Genomic DNA, 20,620 nt, shown 5'->3' with positions numbered 1-20,620 from the left:
AGTTTGCTGGTCTGCAGCATTCAGATGTGTGTTAATACACCACTGAGAGGAGGATAGACATCAGCAATGATCTTAGAGAAGCAACTGTTGCTTCCCATCAGTTTGGGGATGGTTGTAAGGCCATTTCTAAATAATCTGAACTCCATCATTCAGTCCCCCAAAGTCAGACTGTGCAGGAAAACTGCAAAAAATGCGGAAGGGTTACATCTCAGACTCTCTGTTAGTATGTTTAGGTCACGTTTAAGCCTTAGGTCACAAACAGTGGTCCAAAATTATTTATTTATTTAAAGTTATTGCTACTAAAAGCGGATTTCCAGGCTTTAAATCCTGGGGTGTACTCAGTTCTTCTCACTCTGCCCCTGCATTTGATCAAATAAGTAAGGGTGCAGTGTAACTCATTCATCGGAGGTTGTATTTGCCTAATTTTAAGACTTATTAAGCACCAGCGATTTTTATTAATGTTCCAATAGAACTGACAGCGGGTGTCCTTTTTTTTAAAAGTACTAATATTTTCTTAAATCAAGCCTAGAAGGCTTTTTCAGCAGTAGCATTTAATATGAATATTTAGTTTTCATCCCTTTATAAAGTGGTTCCCATTGTTGCTTTCAGTGTCTGCCCTTTTTAAATGATCATGACACAAGTTATTAAGACATTTTTATACACTTGTGTTTGCTGAGTGGTAAAGAGATCGTTGTAGCTGTGCTTTAATATCCGTATTTGACTGTGTGCATCCGTTTTCTTCAGGTTAATTAAAGCAGAAGTTAACGTTTGTTGGCCCCATCCATCACCCTGGAGCATACTCCAGTTACAGCCTCTGGGAAACTCCACACTGAGCTCATCTCTAAGACCTTTGATCCTATGTAAACAGAGAGAGATGCACTTTATTTCCTGTGAAAGGGTGCTGTATAACCAGCTGCTAAGACCTGTCTAGACTTGTCCACTGGATCTGTTTGCCTTAGACAGTAAGGGCTTTTTAAGATTTTCATCTTGTATGAAGGAAAAGCTTTTTTGCTTAAACCCAGGATTGATCAGGCAGCTTCCTTTGGAGGATGAATTCAATTTTAATCAGTTCATCTTTGGGTGATTTTGTCTAATAATCACATAATTGTTTGTTTTAATGTCTGAATTCACACAGCCGAGAATTATAATCTCAAATCTGAGAAGAAGAAACCACTTAGCGCCTGGCACCTTATCGCTTACTCCTAAAAAACCAAACATGTCCTTATCATCGGAGGTTCTTCTAGTGAATGGCCCCTTTTTAAGCCACCAGTAACTCTCAAGAAAAAAAAAAGTGCTGATCTTAATCTTCCCTTTTTTCCTCGGCCTAATAAACCAACAGTTTCTGTCTCTGGCTTCAAACAGAAATAGTCTGAACTTTACATTTCTGGGACATGCAGATATCTCAGTATGTCTGTGGAGTATCTGGCGAGTGCTGAGCCGAGAGAGTGAGTCATGTGTTGTGGAAAGACGAAAAAGAGGAGGCTGAAGAGCTTCAAGTTTAAACTTTCAGTGGTATCTCTCAGATGAACTCATGCTGACTTTCCATTTAATTGAGCAATTAGATGTACACAACTGATTACGAGAAACTGATGCAATGCGTTCCTGTAAGTGAAAAATCCTTTCAGTTTTATTTATATAAGGCCAAATCACAGGAATGAGTTTCTCAGTGTGCTTTTCACAATATTAGAGAGAAAACTCAACAATCAGACCTGTGAGCAAGTGTTTGATGACAGAAGTCTGGGGGGAACTCATTTTTAGATCAAGGTCAAGCTTACTTGTGTAGCGCATTTCAAACGACACGGGTTGGCCATAATGTTTCCCAGGCAGCCAATAATAAAAGGACAAAAAACAAAACCAATTACCTGATGTCAAGGTTTAGCTCAACTTAAAGGCCAGAGATTAGAAATGAGTCTTGTGCAAAGAGTTAAAAAAAAAACAGTTCTAACATGAAATGGTGAGACAATCAGAGACAAAAAGCTCGGTCACTTCTATTATATCTCTATAAGCCTAGCTTTTGGAATATAGAGGATCTGGTCTGATCAGTAGATAGGAGTGTGAACATGAGTGAGATCAGACAAATACACAGGTGCCACCCACTCAGAATTTAAGAAATCTCTGCTGACAAGACGAAACCCTCCCCCTCACAGAAGCATCTAGAGCATTTAAAATATGCTGAGTGACAAAAATGACAGACTGTGACTCTGAGAGGAGCCTGATTTTATACAGATGCTGAAAGTCACTAAAAGAATGCCAATAGCGAAGACAAAGAAGCTGTGAACACCTGCTTATTGTGTGAGAAACATGCAAGAAAGTCTCTGTCAGAGGTCCAGCACAAGTCACATCACATCCCGGCACCACCCCCAGGCAGCACAGGTACCCCGAAAGTGGGAGCCTTAAGTTAGACATCCCTGCTGTAATGTTTTTAGCACCATGTCAATCAGCTTCAGTCGCTCGTTTTGAAGTTTAAAGAGTTATTTTGCCAATAATGATTTGAAATCGCTGAATATGACTGACTTTCTGCATTTAGGCACATCACTTCCTGTGTGGAAACCTTACGGGCAGCAGGAGTCGACTCCTCGGCTGTAGAAACAAGTCAGACTGTAAAGACATCTATGAGAAAATGACCAAACTATGACATCAATCAGCAGCTTCAACTCTTATTAAATACAACACAGTTTTTTCATGGTTAAATTTGGAGTAAAATACCATGGAGCAGTTTATAGCACATCTGGCTAATTTTATCTGGGTTGTTCCACCCTCTAAGGTTAAGGTCACCAAACCAGAAAATCTTAGGAAATGAAAGCACTTAGTCAACAAAAACAGAGCTAAATTACTTCCTTAAAAACAACCGTCAGATTTCCCTTTCACAAAAAGCATCTGCATTTGGAATAAAATACAAATACAGTGCTGAATACTCAGTTCACCGCACTACAGATAGCAAATCCGGTCAAAGTTGATGACCCCAACTCGTATTCATTGTTTTAGACGTGAGAATAAAACACTTTCTGGGAGAAGATGTAGTTTTGATGCCTCACAGTAAGAATTATTATGATCACTATTTTGTCCAGTGATTACCAGGACTTGGGAGAACATATATCATGCAGTTATGGTGAGGACTTAAGGCTTAGACATCACAGGTTTAATCACGGATGATGCACCATGCTGCCCCACGTATGTGAAGGAAATACTGGTCACACCAATTTAATTAATCAAGGACCGGCCGTGAGTTTGATCCAGATCCAGCTGGTGATGCGGAGTTTTATGGTCAAACATCCATAACTTCAATGTCTGGTTTAGCTTAAAGTGAGTGAAGCTGAATGTGACGGATGCTCCTGTGTGACAGCCTACCAAAAAAGGAAAAAACACCGAATATGGCACTTTGTGCCTCACTTTCAGACCTTGTTTTGTCACTTTGCCTCTCCTGAATATGCATCAGGGGGTAATTCCAGGCAGATGCTGCATAAGCACCAAACCTTTCTGTTTACAGCTGGCAGGCATCGTCTCTGTTGCCTGGTTACAACACCCACGGGAGTCCCCACACTAGTAGGGACTCGCCACCTTTCCCACAACAGCACATTTCAACCACAAAGCTACACAAAGCTACTGAAAGCGAAACCAGGCGAGAAACGGCTGCTAATGTTTTCAAAATTCTGACATCTTTTTTTCCACTGGTCACCTCGAGCTCCATATAAGGACCTTTGCTCCCCCCTGATGCTTTGACAGAGAGACGTGCGGTTTGTTGCATCACTTGTTTTGATAGTAGCACTTGTCAAAGTCTCCAAGAATAAAACCCCGAGAAATAAACAGTTTTTTTTAACAGACTGTCAGACTGTCAAGATTTGAGCTTTTTTCGGCGGGGGGGGGGGGGGAGAAAAAACATTTTTTAAAAGGATGGAAATGATTAAATTAACTGTAAGGGGATTATAATAAAGAAACAATTGACTCCGTATGTCCTAATGTCAAGTAATTTGAGTCACTTTGGCGCCATCTAGTGGAACATGTCTACATTTTGAGAAAAGTGTTCGTCTTTCATTCAAATTGTTTCTGTAGAGGCTTCAGATGAAGTACAAAACACTTTCAGTGAATGAAATACAGTCATTTTAAAAAGAAACGTCTCCACGCAGAGCACAGCTGATATTTGCACTTGTTTTACAGCCACATGACCTGGACACCTTCTAGTCACTAGACTGATGCAAACTGCTGTACATACCATAGTATTATAGCGTCCAATGTGAGACCACCTGTCTGACATCCTGGCTGAAATTGGGTCAGAAAACACGACAAGCCCAGCAAATCTACAGCAGTAAAAGAAAAGAAACACGGTGCTTTGGTGTCCCAGAGTTCAGATTTCTGCCTGATTTAAATTCTGTGATTCTTTACAGATATTTACAAATTCTTTACAAATATTTTTGGTCTTAAGGCCTGAAGTCTTAAGGCATTTATTTCCTATTAAGTTTCATGGGAAATTGATTCTTATCAACTGTGACTGTAAGGATTATATATTATATGTCATCCCTTAAGAAGATTATTTTACACTGTAAGAAATAACAAACAGCACTCAACATTCAGAGGGCGATTGATCACCAGTGATTTTGTCATTTTAGATGAACAGCTTGTGCCGTTCACAGGGAGGTGCAAGTTTCTACAATGCATGCCAAACAAGTATGGGCTAAAGATCTTCTGAGTTTATGATGCATGCATCCCCTATGGAATATAATTATATGGGGAGACAGCAAGGGGAAGAAGTTCAGAAGAATCTGGGGGAAAATCTTGTTCTGCAGTTGTCCAGTAGATTCAGAAACACAAATCACAACATCGCCACAGACAATTTTTTCTCTTTGCGAGAATAGAAATGAGGTGAAAGCCCTTTTTCATGCTTGCTGGAGGCTGTTAACCATTTTATTCACTCAGTGATTTTTCTTTTCCTGAAATGACTCGATACCAATGAAGCCACTCTGAGGCTGAAGTAGGAGTATTGCTTTGCTGACTCATTCTTAAACAGACCAACAAATTATACAGCTTTCAAACAACAAGCCCGAGCACATGCAAGCTACTTGAAGGCACTCTAAACAAGGAAAGGTAATTGACATGCACAAACCAAAGGAATTGTTACTGACCTGTTGTACTTAAAATTTAGAAAGCTAGCATCCTTTATTTTAAACCCATTGTGGTAGTTCACAGAATTATAAAAACAGCCTCAACTGATAAATATTTCTGAAAAGACTAGCACTCAGAGAGAACCCTCAAAGTCACAGGATGAACATGCAAATTGGATTTGAACCCAGGACCTTCTTACTCTGTAGTATTAGTACTAATCACTGCAGTCATAAAGGACTAAACCTATTCACACGACTGTCTGCTCGCCCTCTGGCATGAAGATTAAGAAATTATGAATCAATATTGTTTTCACGAGTCAAGAATATTGAATAAATAACACACAACAGACATATACTAATACAAATACCTTTGTGTGCTTTTTAGGTAGGCCTATAGTATTGCTGCTGTTATTTTAAATTATTTCAAATGCTTTACTATTTTATTTTATTTTATTTTATTTATTTTATTTATTTATTTTTATTTATTTTTTTTATTTTTTTATTTTATTTTCCTTCATACGGAGGTAAACTTCTTGAATGTTTACTCTAGGTGGCGCTAAGCTGTTTAAAGTTATTTGTATACTATGTTTTTTAAAAAGCGAAGAAGAAGAAATAACAGCTAGAAAATGGGTTTGGGGCGAAGCTAGCTGTTAGGCTAATGTAAATATTCACCAAGAGGAGACTGGAGAGCAACTGAAGATAGCGTTACAAGAAAGCTTTGCGTACGTTGACACGAAATGTACGTAGTAACGTAACGTTGACCTGGCTTGCAGTCTTAGCGAGCTATGATAGCTCAGTAATTAGCTTGTGTTAGCACTGGTTACATTGCTGGCTATAGATTAGCTTATTGAATTGTCATTCTGGACCGTAACATAGGCTAAAAGGGTCTGTTAGAAACTCCAGGAAACATTTGTCGCTAAGAGACAGCGGTGTTTGGAAAGGGTAAGCTTCAGAGTCCTACACCGACTATTAGCGTGCTAATCACAGCTTAGCTCATAGCTGGGGGCATTCCTTTAGTACAACCCAGCAGTCGGCAAACTTTAATGTCAGAAGAATTATTTTTTAAAAGTTTCTGACCAAAATAAAAGTCGGTTTGAATCCTTAGTACACATTTAAGGCGTATAATGAAGCTGTCGCGGCTTGTTAAGTAGAAATTCGCTTCTCAGCATTACTAATAGGAGTAATGTATTGTCAACAAAACACAACGATTATGAAATGAAGGGAAGAACATTAGCATATACAGAGCTGCTTTGAAATACAGTAGCCTTAAAGCTTTGCAGGCCTCTTGGAGTGTTATGTGTTTGTGCAGTTGACTCAAATTAAAGCTCGTCTTCACTAATAATTATAAGTAAAACGTATACTACAGTAAGTTTCACAGTAGTAAAAATAAATATAAAGGAGTTTAAGTCCAGCTGAAACGACTGAATGACGTTCTCAGCCTTTGTGTATTATAGAATGTATTTGTAGTATATTTAGATTCAGCAAAGCACAGTTGCTGTTCAACTTTTTAAAGTTTTATCACTTCTGTCTCCACTCAGTAGTCCTTCCTTTTAAAGAATGATGAGCCAGCGGCGTGGGATCCATCTGGACCAATCAGAGCTGCTATGCAAAAAAGGATGTGGTTTTTATGGCAACACTGCTTGGCAAGGCCTGTGCTCAAAGTGCTGGCGAGAAGAAAATCAGCGAGAAAAGCAAAAACAGATTCAGGAGGACTGGGCACTCGCTGAAAGGTTTGTTTACCTTCTTGTCTCCTATGTGAGACTACTCAGAAAAACAAAGTTGTTAGAAGCTGTTCTGTTCTCTTACCGCTAGATTTACTCAGCTTCCTCTTACAGTAGGCTGTCCAGCTGCGCAGTATTACAGTTCTACTATTCTTTTTAATTTTTTTCCTCACAGGTTGCAGAGAGAGGAAGAGGAAGCATATGCAAGTCGACAACAGAAGACCCAATCACAGCCTTCCATTACACCTTTTAGCAAGTTTGAGGAGAGAAAGACTAAAGAAAAGTCCAGCAAAGTCAACACGGTCACAAAGTTTTTTATTCCGTCCACAAAAACACCACCAAAAAAAGGTACGTACTGTAGCAAACAGGCAGCTGCTAGAAACTCTGGTAGGGCTTTATGTTGCAGCTCAGTAATAACATCCCGATAAAATAAAATAAATCCAAAAAAGGATAAATATTCTACATTTAATATCTGCTACAAAAATAAAATATTTAGCACAGAGAATAAGAATCAATCCTTAACAGGAGTCCTTTGATTTTATGCAATCCATGTTTTTGTTGTCACTGTATTCTTAAACATCTGGTTGGTTAGCATTAATTAGCTGCCCCACTCACAGAGAACAGTATGATCAGAAATTAAGTAAAAGGAGTCATTTTTAAAGCTGAGGAATTAAGAAAATAAGAAAAGAAAAAAACAGGAGAAAAGAAGAAATTTCCAAACAGCAGACAAAGCTCCTCCATCGGTCACAAGTTATTTTGCTGCGACTCTGGTCTCGTTTCTTCATTCCACATTTGTCTTTACTGTTCTTTCATGTAGTAATGCTGCTCCTCCCAGCTGTTGTGCTACGTGGCATGCTAGCATTACCCAGCATGTGGTTTGGCAGTGTAATTTTGTAAATGTGTCATTATTTGTCACAGCGGTTTGTGCGTTATGATGTCCGCCCTGTTGAAGAGAGTTAATGTTAAAGTATTAATGGTTTTCTTTATGTTAAATTTAGTGGAAAATGTTTACAAACCTCAGTGAGAAGAATATTCCCTCAGCAAGTATAAAGCTATTCAGTTAATAGAGTTTCCCTCTCAATACGCGCTTCAGCACTCTTTAACAGTCAATAATATGTTATATATGCATGAAAATATACTGCCAAGCATTATATTGAGGCAAAATCATAAAGTAAAACTTTGGTTGTAAATACAATAACAACTATTTCAGCTTCTCCTCTTTCAAGAGTTGCCACAAAATCTGATTAAAATATCTGAAAAACATGTGCAGTGTTTGGATTAAAATGTTAATATAGTTAATTTAATTATTGAAGTAGGCTGATAATAATGAGGTAAATTTGGCAGATGTTTTCATATTATGCTGTTATAAGCCACCTTCAAGATTACTTTAAAGTTCTTGTATGCGTGAAGGTAATAATGTAAAAATTATGTTTAATCCTTTAATTAGTGGATGTACATTTTCTCTAATAATGAAAGTAGAAGCTTATAAAACCAAACATCAAGATGCATATTTTTTTTTATCTGGAAGCACTTTCTAGTTTCTGTAATAAATTGATACCACAGTATTACCATGTTGTTACTGAGCTGCATTATGAAGTGCTATTATAGTTTTAATCTATATTTTGTGTCTTTATAGTGTTAAAAGTTTACAATGCTGTTGAGAAAATGAGGATATAATGAAAATGAGTTTGTTTCAGCAAAAGTATTTCTTTGTCTTTGCCTTAATGCTTTACAATTTACCCGTTTTTAGCTGGAAAATCACTACACGCACAGATTTGTGTGTGGTGATCTTTGCCCTGTTGAAGAGACCTGTTTAGTTTAACCTAAATACAATCTGGTTGGATAAATGTGTTCTTTTTCTGGTACAGCACTAGCTGCTGTATGTGGTTTTGAGCTATTAAGAATACATGCTTGAAGTATCTGTAACTGATTAAAGTGACATTAAATTATCATTCTGCAGATGCTGCACCTTTTGACCCGCAGTCCAGCCCGAGCCCCAGCTCATCCACAAGCCGAAAGTCATCTGTGGACAGTGACATCGCGACACGAGAGTTTATTGATTTTCTTAAGCCTCTGAAGTCTGGCAGGGAGATCTTCAAACAGTGTCGGGCCTTCACTGAGACCATGGTCTACAAGCGGGTGGGTTTTGATTAGATATACAAGACTCAAATAACTCAAAACTGTTTGTGAAAATTCAGTTTTCATTTCATGTTCATACTCAAATTCACACAACACTGGTGTAGCAGTTATAGTTAACCACTTCAAATTGGCTTCAAATCAAATGATAAAGGCAGTATTTTGGTGTTGTAAGGAAAGATTTACTTTTTTTAAACCCAAAAGTTGGGAAATCCCTGCGTTACAGCAGGTAAAACATGAAAAACAAATACAATGTTCTAAATCAAAGAAGCTCAGATTGGTATGAAGAATGAGCTCGATTAAATAGAAAATACAAAAAAGTGAATCTAAATGAAATTCAGGTTGGAAAAAAAATTGAAGGTCTTTTGTGAGAATCTTGAGAGTTGATTCAAACTGAAGTGAAATGGCAGCAGCGATGATGGGAGCAGCAGATAACACAGTCAGCAGATAAAACAGTCACGCTCCCGTGGCAAGTAGTTTGAAGTTCAAGCAGAACTGCTAGTAAATGTTGTTGATCAGATGTATTATGAATGTATCCATTTAATATGCCCTTGTGTTTTCTGCAGGTAATATCTTCAAGACTATCAAAGTTTTACACTCCAGTTACATCAAGGCTGAATTTATATTATTTCTTATTCCTAATTCAGGACATCGGAGCTGATGAGCTGTCAGAGTGCGTGCAGGACTTCTACCAGAACCTTTCAGAGCGCCTCCAGACCCAGTTCAAAGGTGCTGCGTCACTCTTACACCCAGCAAGAATCTGCTTTAAATGAAAAATATTAACAGTATTACTGGGTATGATTTTGATTTAATATCTCTATTCTCTGGGCTTCTTTTTGTAGGTTCGTCTGATCAAGTAGAGTGTATTATGGATGAAGTCGAAAAGTACATAATGACTCGTCTCTACAAGGAAGCCTTCTGTCCAGAAACAACTGATGATGAGAAGAAAGACCTGGCAATTCAGAAGAGGATCAGGTTCGCAGACAAAAGTCGTCACAACACTTAAAATAAGTTTTTTTTTTTGTTTTAAATAAATGTATTTTTTGATAATAACAAGGAAATACTGCTGCAGGTAAAAACACAGCATATTGCATACTACTCTGGGACTGAAGTACTGAATGATTTATTACAGAGCCCTGCACTGGGTCACCATTGAGATGCTGTGTGTTCCTGTAGATGAGGAGATCCCTGAGGTTTCTGACAGCGTAGTCAAAGCCATCACAGGTTTGTCTCATACTCTGTTTTGTTTAAGAACAAAACAGGACATCTCATGCTCTCACAGGAACATTGTGACACCTGGCTGATTATGCAGTCAGGGGGATAGAGGGTTAGGAGCAGTGCTGTGCACGCATTAGAAGAAGGACAGTACTTTTATTTTCCACTTACAGCGGGAAGAGAAAGGAACTTGTGTGTTAACCCTCTGAAGTAGTCTGACACATCGTTGCGTCCAGATCACACGACTGATTTAAGATGATGTAGAAGCAAGACAAAGCTTTGCTGAGTCTCAGTTTCAGCTTGTTTCTTAAGTGTGGACAGAGATAAATAATTTATGCCATGCTTTTTATCCCTTAGCTATAAAAGGCTGATGGGGTATTGTCGTCACCCTGCTGGGAGGGTGGGCGATGTGGACACCCAAGTTTGTAACTATCGTAACTATTTATGTATGTAACTATTTCCTACTTTTTAAAAATGTATTTTATTTTTATTTATTGATTGATTTGTTTTTTGTGATTTTTAGTTCAGTTGTGTTAACACAGTAAATCGAAAAGAGAAAATAACTGTGAAGTTGTGCTGAAAAGAATGATACCAAACAAGGAAAGATAAACAGTTTATACATTTGAAGGTGAAATCAAAAGTAGTCTGAAATGGTCAGTTATACACTAGACTCCAGAGTGTTAAACTACGTTGAGTGGTGGACATAAGTCAGAAAATAATATTTATTCTTCTTTTAATTTTTACTTCTGTGTAATTTTTTTTTTCAGACTACTTTTGCATGTGTTAAAAATACACTTGAACAGAAGGCTGATACGATACATCATCTAACCTAATGCTTGTAGCTTTTGTCCAAAGATGCTACTGATGCTTAGGACCTGCAGGATGCTGAGCTTGTAGTACGCTGGTGGAAACCTTCCTTATAGTGCTGCTAGGACAAAACTTTCAGATTAATGCTCTGTTTGTCTTCTCTTGTTTCAGACGTGATTGAAATGGATTCGAAGCGTGTTCCCAAGAACAAGCTGGGATGCATTACTCGTTGCAGCAAGCACATCTTCAATGCCATCAAAGTCAGCAAGAAAGAGGCTGCGTCTGCAGACGACTTCCTCCCCACACTGATCTACATCGTGCTGAAAGCAAACCCACCGCGACTGCACTCCAACATCCAATACATCACCCGTTTCTGCAACCCCAGCAGACTCATGACTGGAGAGGATGGCTACTATTTCACCAATCTGGTGAGGAAATTAGTACAACAAGGGCATTTATGTGGCTTATCAGTGCATGCTGTTCTAAAATTCACAACAGCCACTTGAATAAAAGCTAAAATTTAACAAAAAACAAGCTCCAAGTTCCCTCTCGCCACCTCCTCCAGCTTATCTGGGAAACATCGAGCCTTTCCCAGGCGAGCCAATAGATGTAATCTCTCCAGCGTGTTTTGGGTCGCTGGGACCTTCTCCGATAGGACATGTCAGAACACCTTGTCCAGGAGACGACAGCCTTAGCCATCTCCTTATGATGTGGAGGAGCAGCGGTATACTCTGAACTCCTCGTGATTGATTGATCTCCACACCCCATCACTAAGGCAGAGCATATCCACCTTTCGAAAAAGGCTCATTTCCACCGCTTGTATCTGAAATGTCATTCTAATACTGTATTCTAAGGCCTGCATTAATAGATTTATGACTTAGGACACAATCATTTAACACCATTGGGCATCAATTAAAATTTTAACAATCAGATTAAAGGACTAGTAAGTCTGTTACCGACTAGTGACATTTAAACCACGGATGACATCCATGGTTGAGTTTTTTTTTTTTTTTTTTTTTTTAAATCACTCTTACTTCCTGTCTTCCCAGTGCTGCGCAGTGGCCTTCATTGAGAAGTTGGATGGCCAGTCTCTGAACCTGAGTTCTGAGGAGTTTGAGCTTTACATGTCGGGCCAGGCGTCCCCAAACTGGCCACTCACTTCCGGAGCCGCCTCCTCCTCCAGCAACAGCGCTCTCAGTCAGGTCCACAAAAGGCTGGATCTGCTGACGGGGCTCGGGGAAAGGCAGGAGCGCGTCATCGAGAAGGCTCGCCAGCTGGAGAGTGACCTCATTGACTGGACCGATGAAGTGGAGCAGAAAGTGCAGAGCGTTCTGGAGAGTTTTCCACCCGACATGCAAAACCCCCCTGCACCCACAGCGAGTGGGGCTGCAGCAGCTTCATCAGCAATCGACTCAGATAATGTTGAGAATGAGCTCCTGCCACCACCACTGCAGCCACAAGTGTTTGCTGGTTGATATAAAGCTTTACTCCACCCTGACCCTTTTCCCTCCAGCTGTCTGATACAGATCCCAGTCAACACTCCCAGAATCTTTGCTCCATCCACCCTTTTCTTGTAGAAGCCATGAAGCTAGACCTTATAGCAATGTCACTTTCAAATGGAAAAAAAAAAGTTTGTTATTTTTGGGTTGTGCGTTTATTTGCTTTCTTGGAGAGAGTAAGATGAGAAGCTTGATGCCACTCTCGTGTTTGAACACTGCGAAATGTTTTGTTGTAAATTAGTTTGTAGAAAAACCAAAGCGTAGAAACTTTCGTACAGATCAGCAGTTCATTGGTGGTGGATTTCTGTCACCTGTGGACACGGCTAGGCTGGCTGCAGCTGCCAGAGTGGTATGAATGCTCCTGACTCTCCACCAGAAAGCAAATAAGAGCATTTACTAAAGTTTGAGATTATTTTGAACACCAGGCACCACTAGGTGGAGTCCTGGAGTCCAGCAACACTCAGTCTGTTACTGTTACAGTCTGCTCCTGTTAAAGTTTTAGACTTGCTGATATCCTCAATCCAGCTGAGCAGTGGAAAGAGAGTGACTCCATTCCAAGTTCTTCCGAAACACATCCGCTTGTCACCCACTGTGGCATCTTCAGTACCTCAGCTATTCTTCACCCTTTATGTACAGAGAGGGTAAAATGGACGATATCTAAACATGTATAATAACTCTCAAACTATCAGATGAGGATTTATTTTAAGCGTATGTCTCCGGGCTATGTTGGCCCTTAATTCCCAAGTTGTATCTAACAAACAATAATTTTCATTACACTTTAGATAACACTTTAGATGGGCGGGGTGGGGGTAAACGAGGTGGTAGGGAACTCCCAATGATGCAATAACCAACTTGCCGCTCTCTAAAACTCTGAAACTCCAGCTCATGTTTGTAATGTGTGCTGTGTTTAGTGTGCGTTTCACAACCCTTCACAGAAATAGCCAGAAAAAAGAAGTGTGTGCGTGAGTTGAGAAACTGTGTGTGTGTGTTGCATGTTCTAGTAATGTTGACAAATCCTCCAGTTACACCTGTAGAAATACTTTTTTTTTTTCCATGGCTGACCTCATTCTAGTCATAAGCTGGATGTACAGAAGTGATTTTATTTTTCTATACGGTGTTGGTTAATCCTCCCTCTGGATGCAGTAGGAGATGATAATCCTGTAATATTTACAGTAGATTTAAAAAAACCTTTGCTTGAAGATGTATAAATTTTAATGATCGAGTCGTTGAAGTCTTAAGAGAGCATTATGAGCAGGTCTGCTGAAAGAAGGTGAATGAATTGGGCACAAAAACCAGCACATGCCGTTTCCCTGTAAGAATGAGGCAGAATCGCTCCAGAGGCTCATGGAGAATTTAGAAAACCAGTTTAATTTATTTTATGGCACTTTTGTTTGCTTTTAAAGCACTTCATTCAATAATGAAGGTCATTGCGCAGATTAGTTGATAGTATAGTAGTTAAAAGCGTCTTTGTTGCACAGATTTAGTTCGACTGTCTTTTTTAAATTTCTCAGTCTTGAAGTGGAGGAAGCTTTTTAGGAAAGTTTGTTTGAATTATGTGAGGCACATTTTTCCTTTTCTCGCGAGCTAAAGTTTCTCTTTCCAACCAGGTTTAATTTTTGTTGTTGTTGTTGAGAATTTGCAACAGTGCAGTCAGTGTGCGGCTGCTGTCAAAATTCACTTTGAGAAAAAGCTCTTAATGCAGACATAAACTAACAGCTTGAATAAATTCTTATTGCACTGTATGCAGAAACCATTTATCAGGTATTTCAAAACATTTTAAACCGCGTCTTTGTTACCTTATAGGTTTGTTATTGTGTGACATGGGAGAAATGAACAGAATACTGTCTTTTATTTAAATGTAACTTATTGGGGCAGTATTGGTATATTTGCATCTATGGGTGTGTGGTTAATAAAAATAGAAAAGTAAAATGGACTGTTGTGGTTCCTTTTAATTTTTTTCACATGACTGTGATGGTCAAGATTTTGCATGTCAGGAATGAAGTTCCTGACTTGCAAAATCAGGAAAAATGAACCCAGAATTTTAGCTGTGTCTACTGTTCTGTATGATATCTGGGAAAGGGGGGGATACTTTAAGGGTGGCTTCTTGGCAGCATATCTTAAGGATGTGTTTTTCATGACGTGGCTGGTAATCTGCTGTTGATAGCGTTTTAGGCCTCTTCTTCTTTCACCGTGCACTTGTCCAATTTCCTTAAATTTGTAAAAACACACTCCATGCCCTACTGAGGTTTAATAACAAAATGCCTAAAGATACAATTTAAAAATGGTCCTTAGTTATGTTGTCTGTAACAAAAAAAGAGAAAAAGAAAAAAACACATTCCCGTGAACATGGTCAGGTATAAGGAGTGGACTAGAAACCAAAAGCGAAACCTAGAAAGCCTCGAGAACTGTTGCTTAAGACCTCTTGGCTCAAAGAAAAAACCAAAGAAAAGAAAAAGAGAACAAGAAAACACACCCTTCCAGTGAAAATGAACCGCAGAGCTTTTCACTGGAAGGATTCAAATGAGCTAGAAAGAATAATGCAACAAATAATATTTCACAGTTCAGGAGTACAGCTCAACAGTGCAGTGAATCAGTGGATTGTATAAAAACCTGATGGAGTTTCATTCTATTAATTATACACTTATCAATAATGTAGCTGTGGTCTTCTGCTGCCATAGACCATCTGCTTCGAGGTTTTTGGTCACAGATGCTCTTCTGCATGACTTGGTTGTAAAGAGTGGTTATTTGAGTTACTGTTGCCTTTCTATCAGTTCAAAGCATTCCTCTGACCTCTGAAATCAGCAAAGCATTTTTACTTGGAGAACTGCCCCGATATGAACTCTTCTTTTTTTTAAACTAACCTCAGTAAACTCTAGAGATGGTTGTGCTGGGAAAATCCCAGCAGATTAGTAACTTGAAAAATGCAATGGTAAATGTTTTTTTTTCACTCTTCACTGCACTATCTATAATGCCAGAAAAAGCCCCCAAAAATATATTTAAAAGAATGTAGGAGGATACAACAGTGAGTGGCTACATGCATCTAAAAAAAAAAAAAACATGTTGGAGGCTCAGTCATGGCCACTATCTGGAAAATAACTGATTGGCAGCAGCTTAATATTGTCACGCTGCCAATTCAGTAAGACCATACCTGGATTTTTTTTAAAAACAAAACAAAACAAAACAAAAAAAAAGAAATCACACACAATGTGACACTATCAGTCTTTGACGATAGTGTCCTTCCAGAAGCCTGGAGAACTATTCCTCAAGACTACTTAAAGAAATTAAAAGAAAACTGCTTCAGACAGTTTTGACTGTGTTAAAGAATAAAGGTCATAACAAATATTAACTGTCAAGCTTGTTAGAATTGTACAAATTTTATTTTTGCCTCATGTGCTGTATTACCGTGTACATTTCCACATTTCAATAAATTGCTGGACCTATTTCCCATTTTCCTGGCAAAATATAAAGGCACGAGGGGTGACTCATGGCTTTTACACAGTGCTGTAAGAGAAAAAAGCTCATAGCAGACTACCGCATCAGTACTACAATAATAAAGTGTAAAATTTGCATTATTTCAATTGGCTTGATACAACAAATAAACAGAACAACTGTGTTTGCTAAATCTGGAAAATATCAACTTTCCACATTAATCAGAAGAAGAAAAAAAAGTGTTGTTGGGGAGAACTGTGCAACATATCAGAGCTATTTAACAGGGGTCAGATAGGGGAGGGAAGTTCTTTAATTTGCCACATGATGTGGTTTACCATGAAACTAATTTTAGCCTACGGTAGAGAATTGTTTAGAAAAGATGATGTCCTCATGTGTTACACCCCAAAGGGGGGAAGAAGCATTTTCACTTCTCCTTTTAGTGGAAATGAATAAATACTCGATCGGCTTCTGTTTCTTGAAGAGTCTCCAAAATGGACAAGCTCATCTCTCTCTTTGGTGAGTTTTCTTCAGCTCATTTAATGAAAATGTACTTTTACATACTGACCTGATGTAACTGTCATTTAAACTTGATTATTTTCTCTTTCAGTTTTTTCAGCACTCTCACAGATTGTAGTGTCTCATGGTATGAACCAAATATTCTTTACAAATATACTTTAAATTTGCACAGATATTATTTTAGAAGTGATCTCAGGATTTACACTCATTACCAAAATAGATCCTTTAAACGTATTCTTCTTTTTTTCTGCAGTTCCCACTGAGACGTCTTTCAGAGCCAACATTGAGTTGGTGTCAGGACATTCAAGGATCTTCTCGGGGGAGAGAGCACACTTGAGATGCAGTATTCCTGATGTGCACAGGTCTAACTGGACCTACCTGTGGTTCAGGGGCTCTGAGGAGCTCTCACAGACTGGGCAGGAATTAAATCTGTTGAATACCAAAGTTCAAGAGAGCGGGAAATACTACTGCCAAGGAACAAGAAACACGAAGGTGGGAAAGATTCGCACCCAGCAAAGTGTCCCTGTGGAGCTCAAGGTGGACGGTAAGATCTGTTTGTCTGCATGAAAGAAATATAATTGCTTTGCACGTTAGGCTTCTTTCTTCCTGTGTAATCCTAACACTGGAGCGTTGAACATCTATAAGCTTCTTTTCAACTTTAGGTTTTCTGTGCAGCTGATCTAAGACATGCTGTGAGTGATGGCAGCACTTCTTAATACAGCCTGCAACTTATACTGTGACTTTCTAGGGTTTAACATATAAATCTTCTTCTATAATTCTACTTAAAATGTCAATTTGGTACAACAAGGACTTGTTTTGTTTTGGGGGGTTTTCTACTTATGTGGTATCTTTGGGGTACAAACTTTGTTTCCCCACCTTATAACTAGACAGTATATCAGGGGTGCAGGCTGTATTATAGAGTACCTTAACCTCCCCTTCTTGCATTGTAGCATTACGCATTATTGTTAGATGTTGTTACATTAAATGTTAGGAAATTAGTGAATTTCTCCCATTGCTTTACTAATGTAAGATTGGAAGTTATTCAGAGGTAACTCTGTGGTGTTTCCGTAGGTGGCTGGGCGATTCTGCAAGTCCCACGACATCCTCAACTTGTTGGGAGCACATTGGAGGTGACATGTCGTGTCAGAGGGAACCCCCGACTTGAAGAGATTATTTTGTACAAAGATGGCGTTGAAGTAATGAGACAAAACGGTCACAAGCCAGATTTCTATCTGACCAACTTGAGCCTTGAGGACCTAGGAGTATATTCTTGCAGGGCTTCCTGGGATGTGAGGGGACGAACACACTCTGCCACTTCTGCTGGTGCTCATGTACAGATCTTAGGTGAGATTACACCGAATTGTGTGTTCTTATCTTAGGTGTGGTGTAGTTAAAGGAATGGCAACATGCGAATCAAGATAATATGCTTAGAAGTGCTTCCATCTTTATACCTAGTGCTAAACTTAGTGTCTATCGACCTTCTCCTTTAATGCTGATAATGAAAGCCCATATTTCCCACAATGTTAAGTTATTCCTGTTAGTACAATTGAACATAAATATTCTTAGCCTCATGACCTACCACTTGTTTTTTTTCTTAAATTAAATCAATGTCTTCTGTCACAGAGGTTCTGTCACAGCCAATTTTGGAGATCATCCCCAACTATGATACTCAGCTAAAGAGGATGAAGCTCATTTGCCATGTGCAGTACAACGCCCCTGCTCCTGCCCCTCCGATAGACTTCTATTTCTACAAAAATAACAGGCGACTGGGACCTGCAACCTCTGACAACTATAATGTAGTGAAACAGACTCCAGGGCTGTACAGCTGCAAGGCCAGGGTGCCTCAGTTGGGCCTCTCGAAGTCCAGTGAACCCAAAAACTTTGGACAAATAAGAGGTATTTAAATTTTAATTTACCCCAGCATTTGTTCTACACCGATAAGCCCCAAAGTTCCTAATGGACTGCTAAAAATGTGATACTTTGTGTGTAACAGTTGCACAGCCTCAGAGGCCATCTCATCTCTGACCCAACGGAACCTGAGAAGATGCCACCTCTTCATCCTGGACTCCAAAGGCCAGTATTTCGCCTTGCTTCAGCCACAGATGACTTCCCACCTGCTGCTGCTTCATTACCAACCTCCCCTAAACTCTCCTCTCACCAGCCGATTCAGTTCACTCCAGTAAAGAGCACACCATCACAAGCGCCTCCACTGAAGACTTCACAAGCAGTCCCAACCAGTTTGCTGACTACAGACCAGGATTTTAACTCAGCTACAACTCAAGATCAGGCAAATTGATTCGAGGAACCTGGTAACATGTCTGGGGACATAAACATAGTAACTAATTGACAGTAAACCAGTAAGCCAGTAAACCAGTCACCAGTAAACATCCACAACATAAGATGTACTGGCTGCTTTACCAAAACATTTCTTATAACTTTCACTGAAACCAGCTAATTGTTTTCTATCATATTTCTGATGAAACAACACAGTTACAGGCTAATGCAGGAGAGAAACATCATTTAGCTAGCGCACCCACGTTACTAGCGTTACCCAAGGATAACCTGAATTAAACCCCTTATTTGGTCACGTTACTTTAAATAAGTATCAATTTTACATAAATGTATATACTGCTCGTCTACCGCTCTCACCTGAAACGCAGCAAAACAGCAGTTCTGTGTTACTGATGGTAACTGATTACTACTTTTATAAGGGATTACTTTGTCAGTCACTCATTTGTGTGATCCGCCACTGCCACCTACTGGCGGAACTAAATATCGCCTTAGCATCAAATCAGGTGGGAGGAAATGAGCTTTTCACTCTGTGTTATGATGTCAACTATTGTCACAACAAAAGCAAAAAAAAAAAAAGTGATTGGGGGGGCACATTAAAAGAAGTTCATCAAATTCTGAGACTTTTTTAACACTTAAAATACTCAGGGTGCCACACAGCCTCTCTGTGACAACGTAGCATACATTACAAACCAAATCCCTCTACTAATCACGCTGCGTCATTGTCACAGTTCTGTACTGAACTGTGCAATTTTTATCTTTTTGAATTATTTCCAGTTAACAAACATCAAGCGCTGTACCAGAATTGTTGGAAATATCTAACAGATACATGTTAAAATCAAATAAAGCATTTTTAAAAAATGTTATGTACTGCTGGATTTTATTTTCTGTGAACACAATTTCTTTTTACTGCTCCATATTTGAGCAGGACCTCTTATATATTACAATCACTGGTTTAATAAGACACAGGGGTGCAGTCATATTTTGACAGATTTACATTAAGACGCAGCTATCGGTGATGACTATTTTGAACACATTTGTCTTTTCTATTGATCGCTTTTTGCATACATGTTCACACAACTTAGGTCATTATGGGTGAAAACAACTAAAAAGGAAGCAGCAGTTAAATCGTGAGAAAAAAGTGGGACCCAAAAGGAAGGAGCTTTTTCATTTCATGCAAATGAGGCAAGGGTGACACTGGGTCAGGGCAATGACTTGAAGGTTAACTGAAGGAATCAGTAGAGGAACACAGTAATCTTGCTGACAAATAGATAAACAGCACTGATCATATTTTTGTGCTTTATCTTTTGCGTTGGTAGCTGAATAATAAACTTCTGCACGATCTCTCACTTACTGCTGCTACTTTTAATTAGGATGCTTTAACATAAGGAGGCACAGCATGTGTACAAAAATGTTGGATAAATTATACATTTTTTATGCTAAATATTGAACTTTTACACTTTTATCATTTAAAAAAAAACTTAGTTTCTTCTATCTGGATAACAGGAAATTCATTTATTTACTACTTGTGAACGCCATCTTCCAATAATTAACTCAGTGGTATTTCTTGGGATGCTTTACTCACTATCTTAAAAAAAAATTGGACTGTATTTAACCATTATATTTAATTAGGGTGGTGTCAATCAAAACTTTGGAGCGCTACTCTGCAGCAGCATTAATGTGTGGCGAGTACTATCCCTTCTTAAGAAGAGGCTAGGTAATAATAGAAGACGTGCAGACCAGCACGTACACTAGCACCACCAGTATTCAGACTTTGTGATAGTAAACACAAAGTGTGCATCACGGCTTGTCTGAGTAAAGCAGAAATCCAGAGAAGATGCTGTCGTCCTCACTGCTGGCATACGCTCCATTCCAGTCTCTGAGCGTCTCCATCCACAATCATTCCTCAGCA

The 20,620-nt window shown here is 39.0% G+C and overlaps 2 protein-coding genes across 8 annotated transcripts; both read left to right on the top strand.

The window, feature by feature from the left end:
• Positions 1-5,682: 5,682 nt before the first annotated feature.
• Positions 5,683-13,734, top strand: rabgef1l (RAB guanine nucleotide exchange factor (GEF) 1, like). Of its 6 annotated transcripts, none has more exons than XM_040009309.1 (9): positions 5,683-5,835; positions 6,638-6,826; positions 6,993-7,165; positions 8,778-8,956; positions 9,601-9,682; positions 9,796-9,928; positions 10,086-10,177; positions 11,147-11,403; positions 12,025-13,734. In XM_040009309.1, exons 2-9 carry the CDS (start codon positions 6,654-6,656, stop codon positions 12,448-12,450), a joined length of 1,515 nt encoding a protein of 504 aa, XP_039865243.1. In that variant the 5' UTR covers positions 5,683-5,835; positions 6,638-6,653; the 3' UTR covers positions 12,451-13,734. The 6 variants fall into 6 exon arrangements, with proteins under 6 accessions (XP_039865243.1, XP_039865240.1, XP_039865241.1 ...); XM_040009306.1 differs by having other exon boundaries at positions 6,635-6,826; XM_040009307.1 differs by having other exon boundaries at positions 5,684-5,818; positions 6,635-6,826.
• Positions 13,735-15,750: 2,016 nt separating this feature from the next.
• LOC120719828 (low affinity immunoglobulin gamma Fc region receptor III-B-like) lies at positions 15,751-19,079 on the top strand. Of its 2 annotated transcripts, none has more exons than XM_040009342.1 (6): positions 15,751-16,419; positions 16,511-16,546; positions 16,673-16,963; positions 17,491-17,763; positions 18,043-18,315; positions 18,516-19,079. In XM_040009342.1, exons 1-6 carry the CDS (start codon positions 16,395-16,397, stop codon positions 18,713-18,715), a joined length of 1,098 nt encoding a protein of 365 aa, XP_039865276.1. In that variant the 5' UTR covers positions 15,751-16,394; the 3' UTR covers positions 18,716-19,079. The 2 variants fall into 2 exon arrangements, with proteins under 2 accessions (XP_039865276.1, XP_039865277.1); XM_040009343.1 differs by having other exon boundaries at positions 18,413-18,635.
• The last annotated feature ends 1,541 nt before the right edge of the window (positions 19,080-20,620 follow it).

This window comes from Simochromis diagramma, unplaced genomic scaffold (assembly GCF_900408965.1).
Source record: "Simochromis diagramma unplaced genomic scaffold, fSimDia1.1 OVJJ01000344.1, whole genome shotgun sequence".
Taxonomy (NCBI): Eukaryota; Metazoa; Chordata; class Actinopteri; order Cichliformes; family Cichlidae; genus Simochromis; species Simochromis diagramma.
Note: the sequence above shows the minus strand (reverse complement) of the source record. Positions and strands in the feature narration are given on the sequence as shown.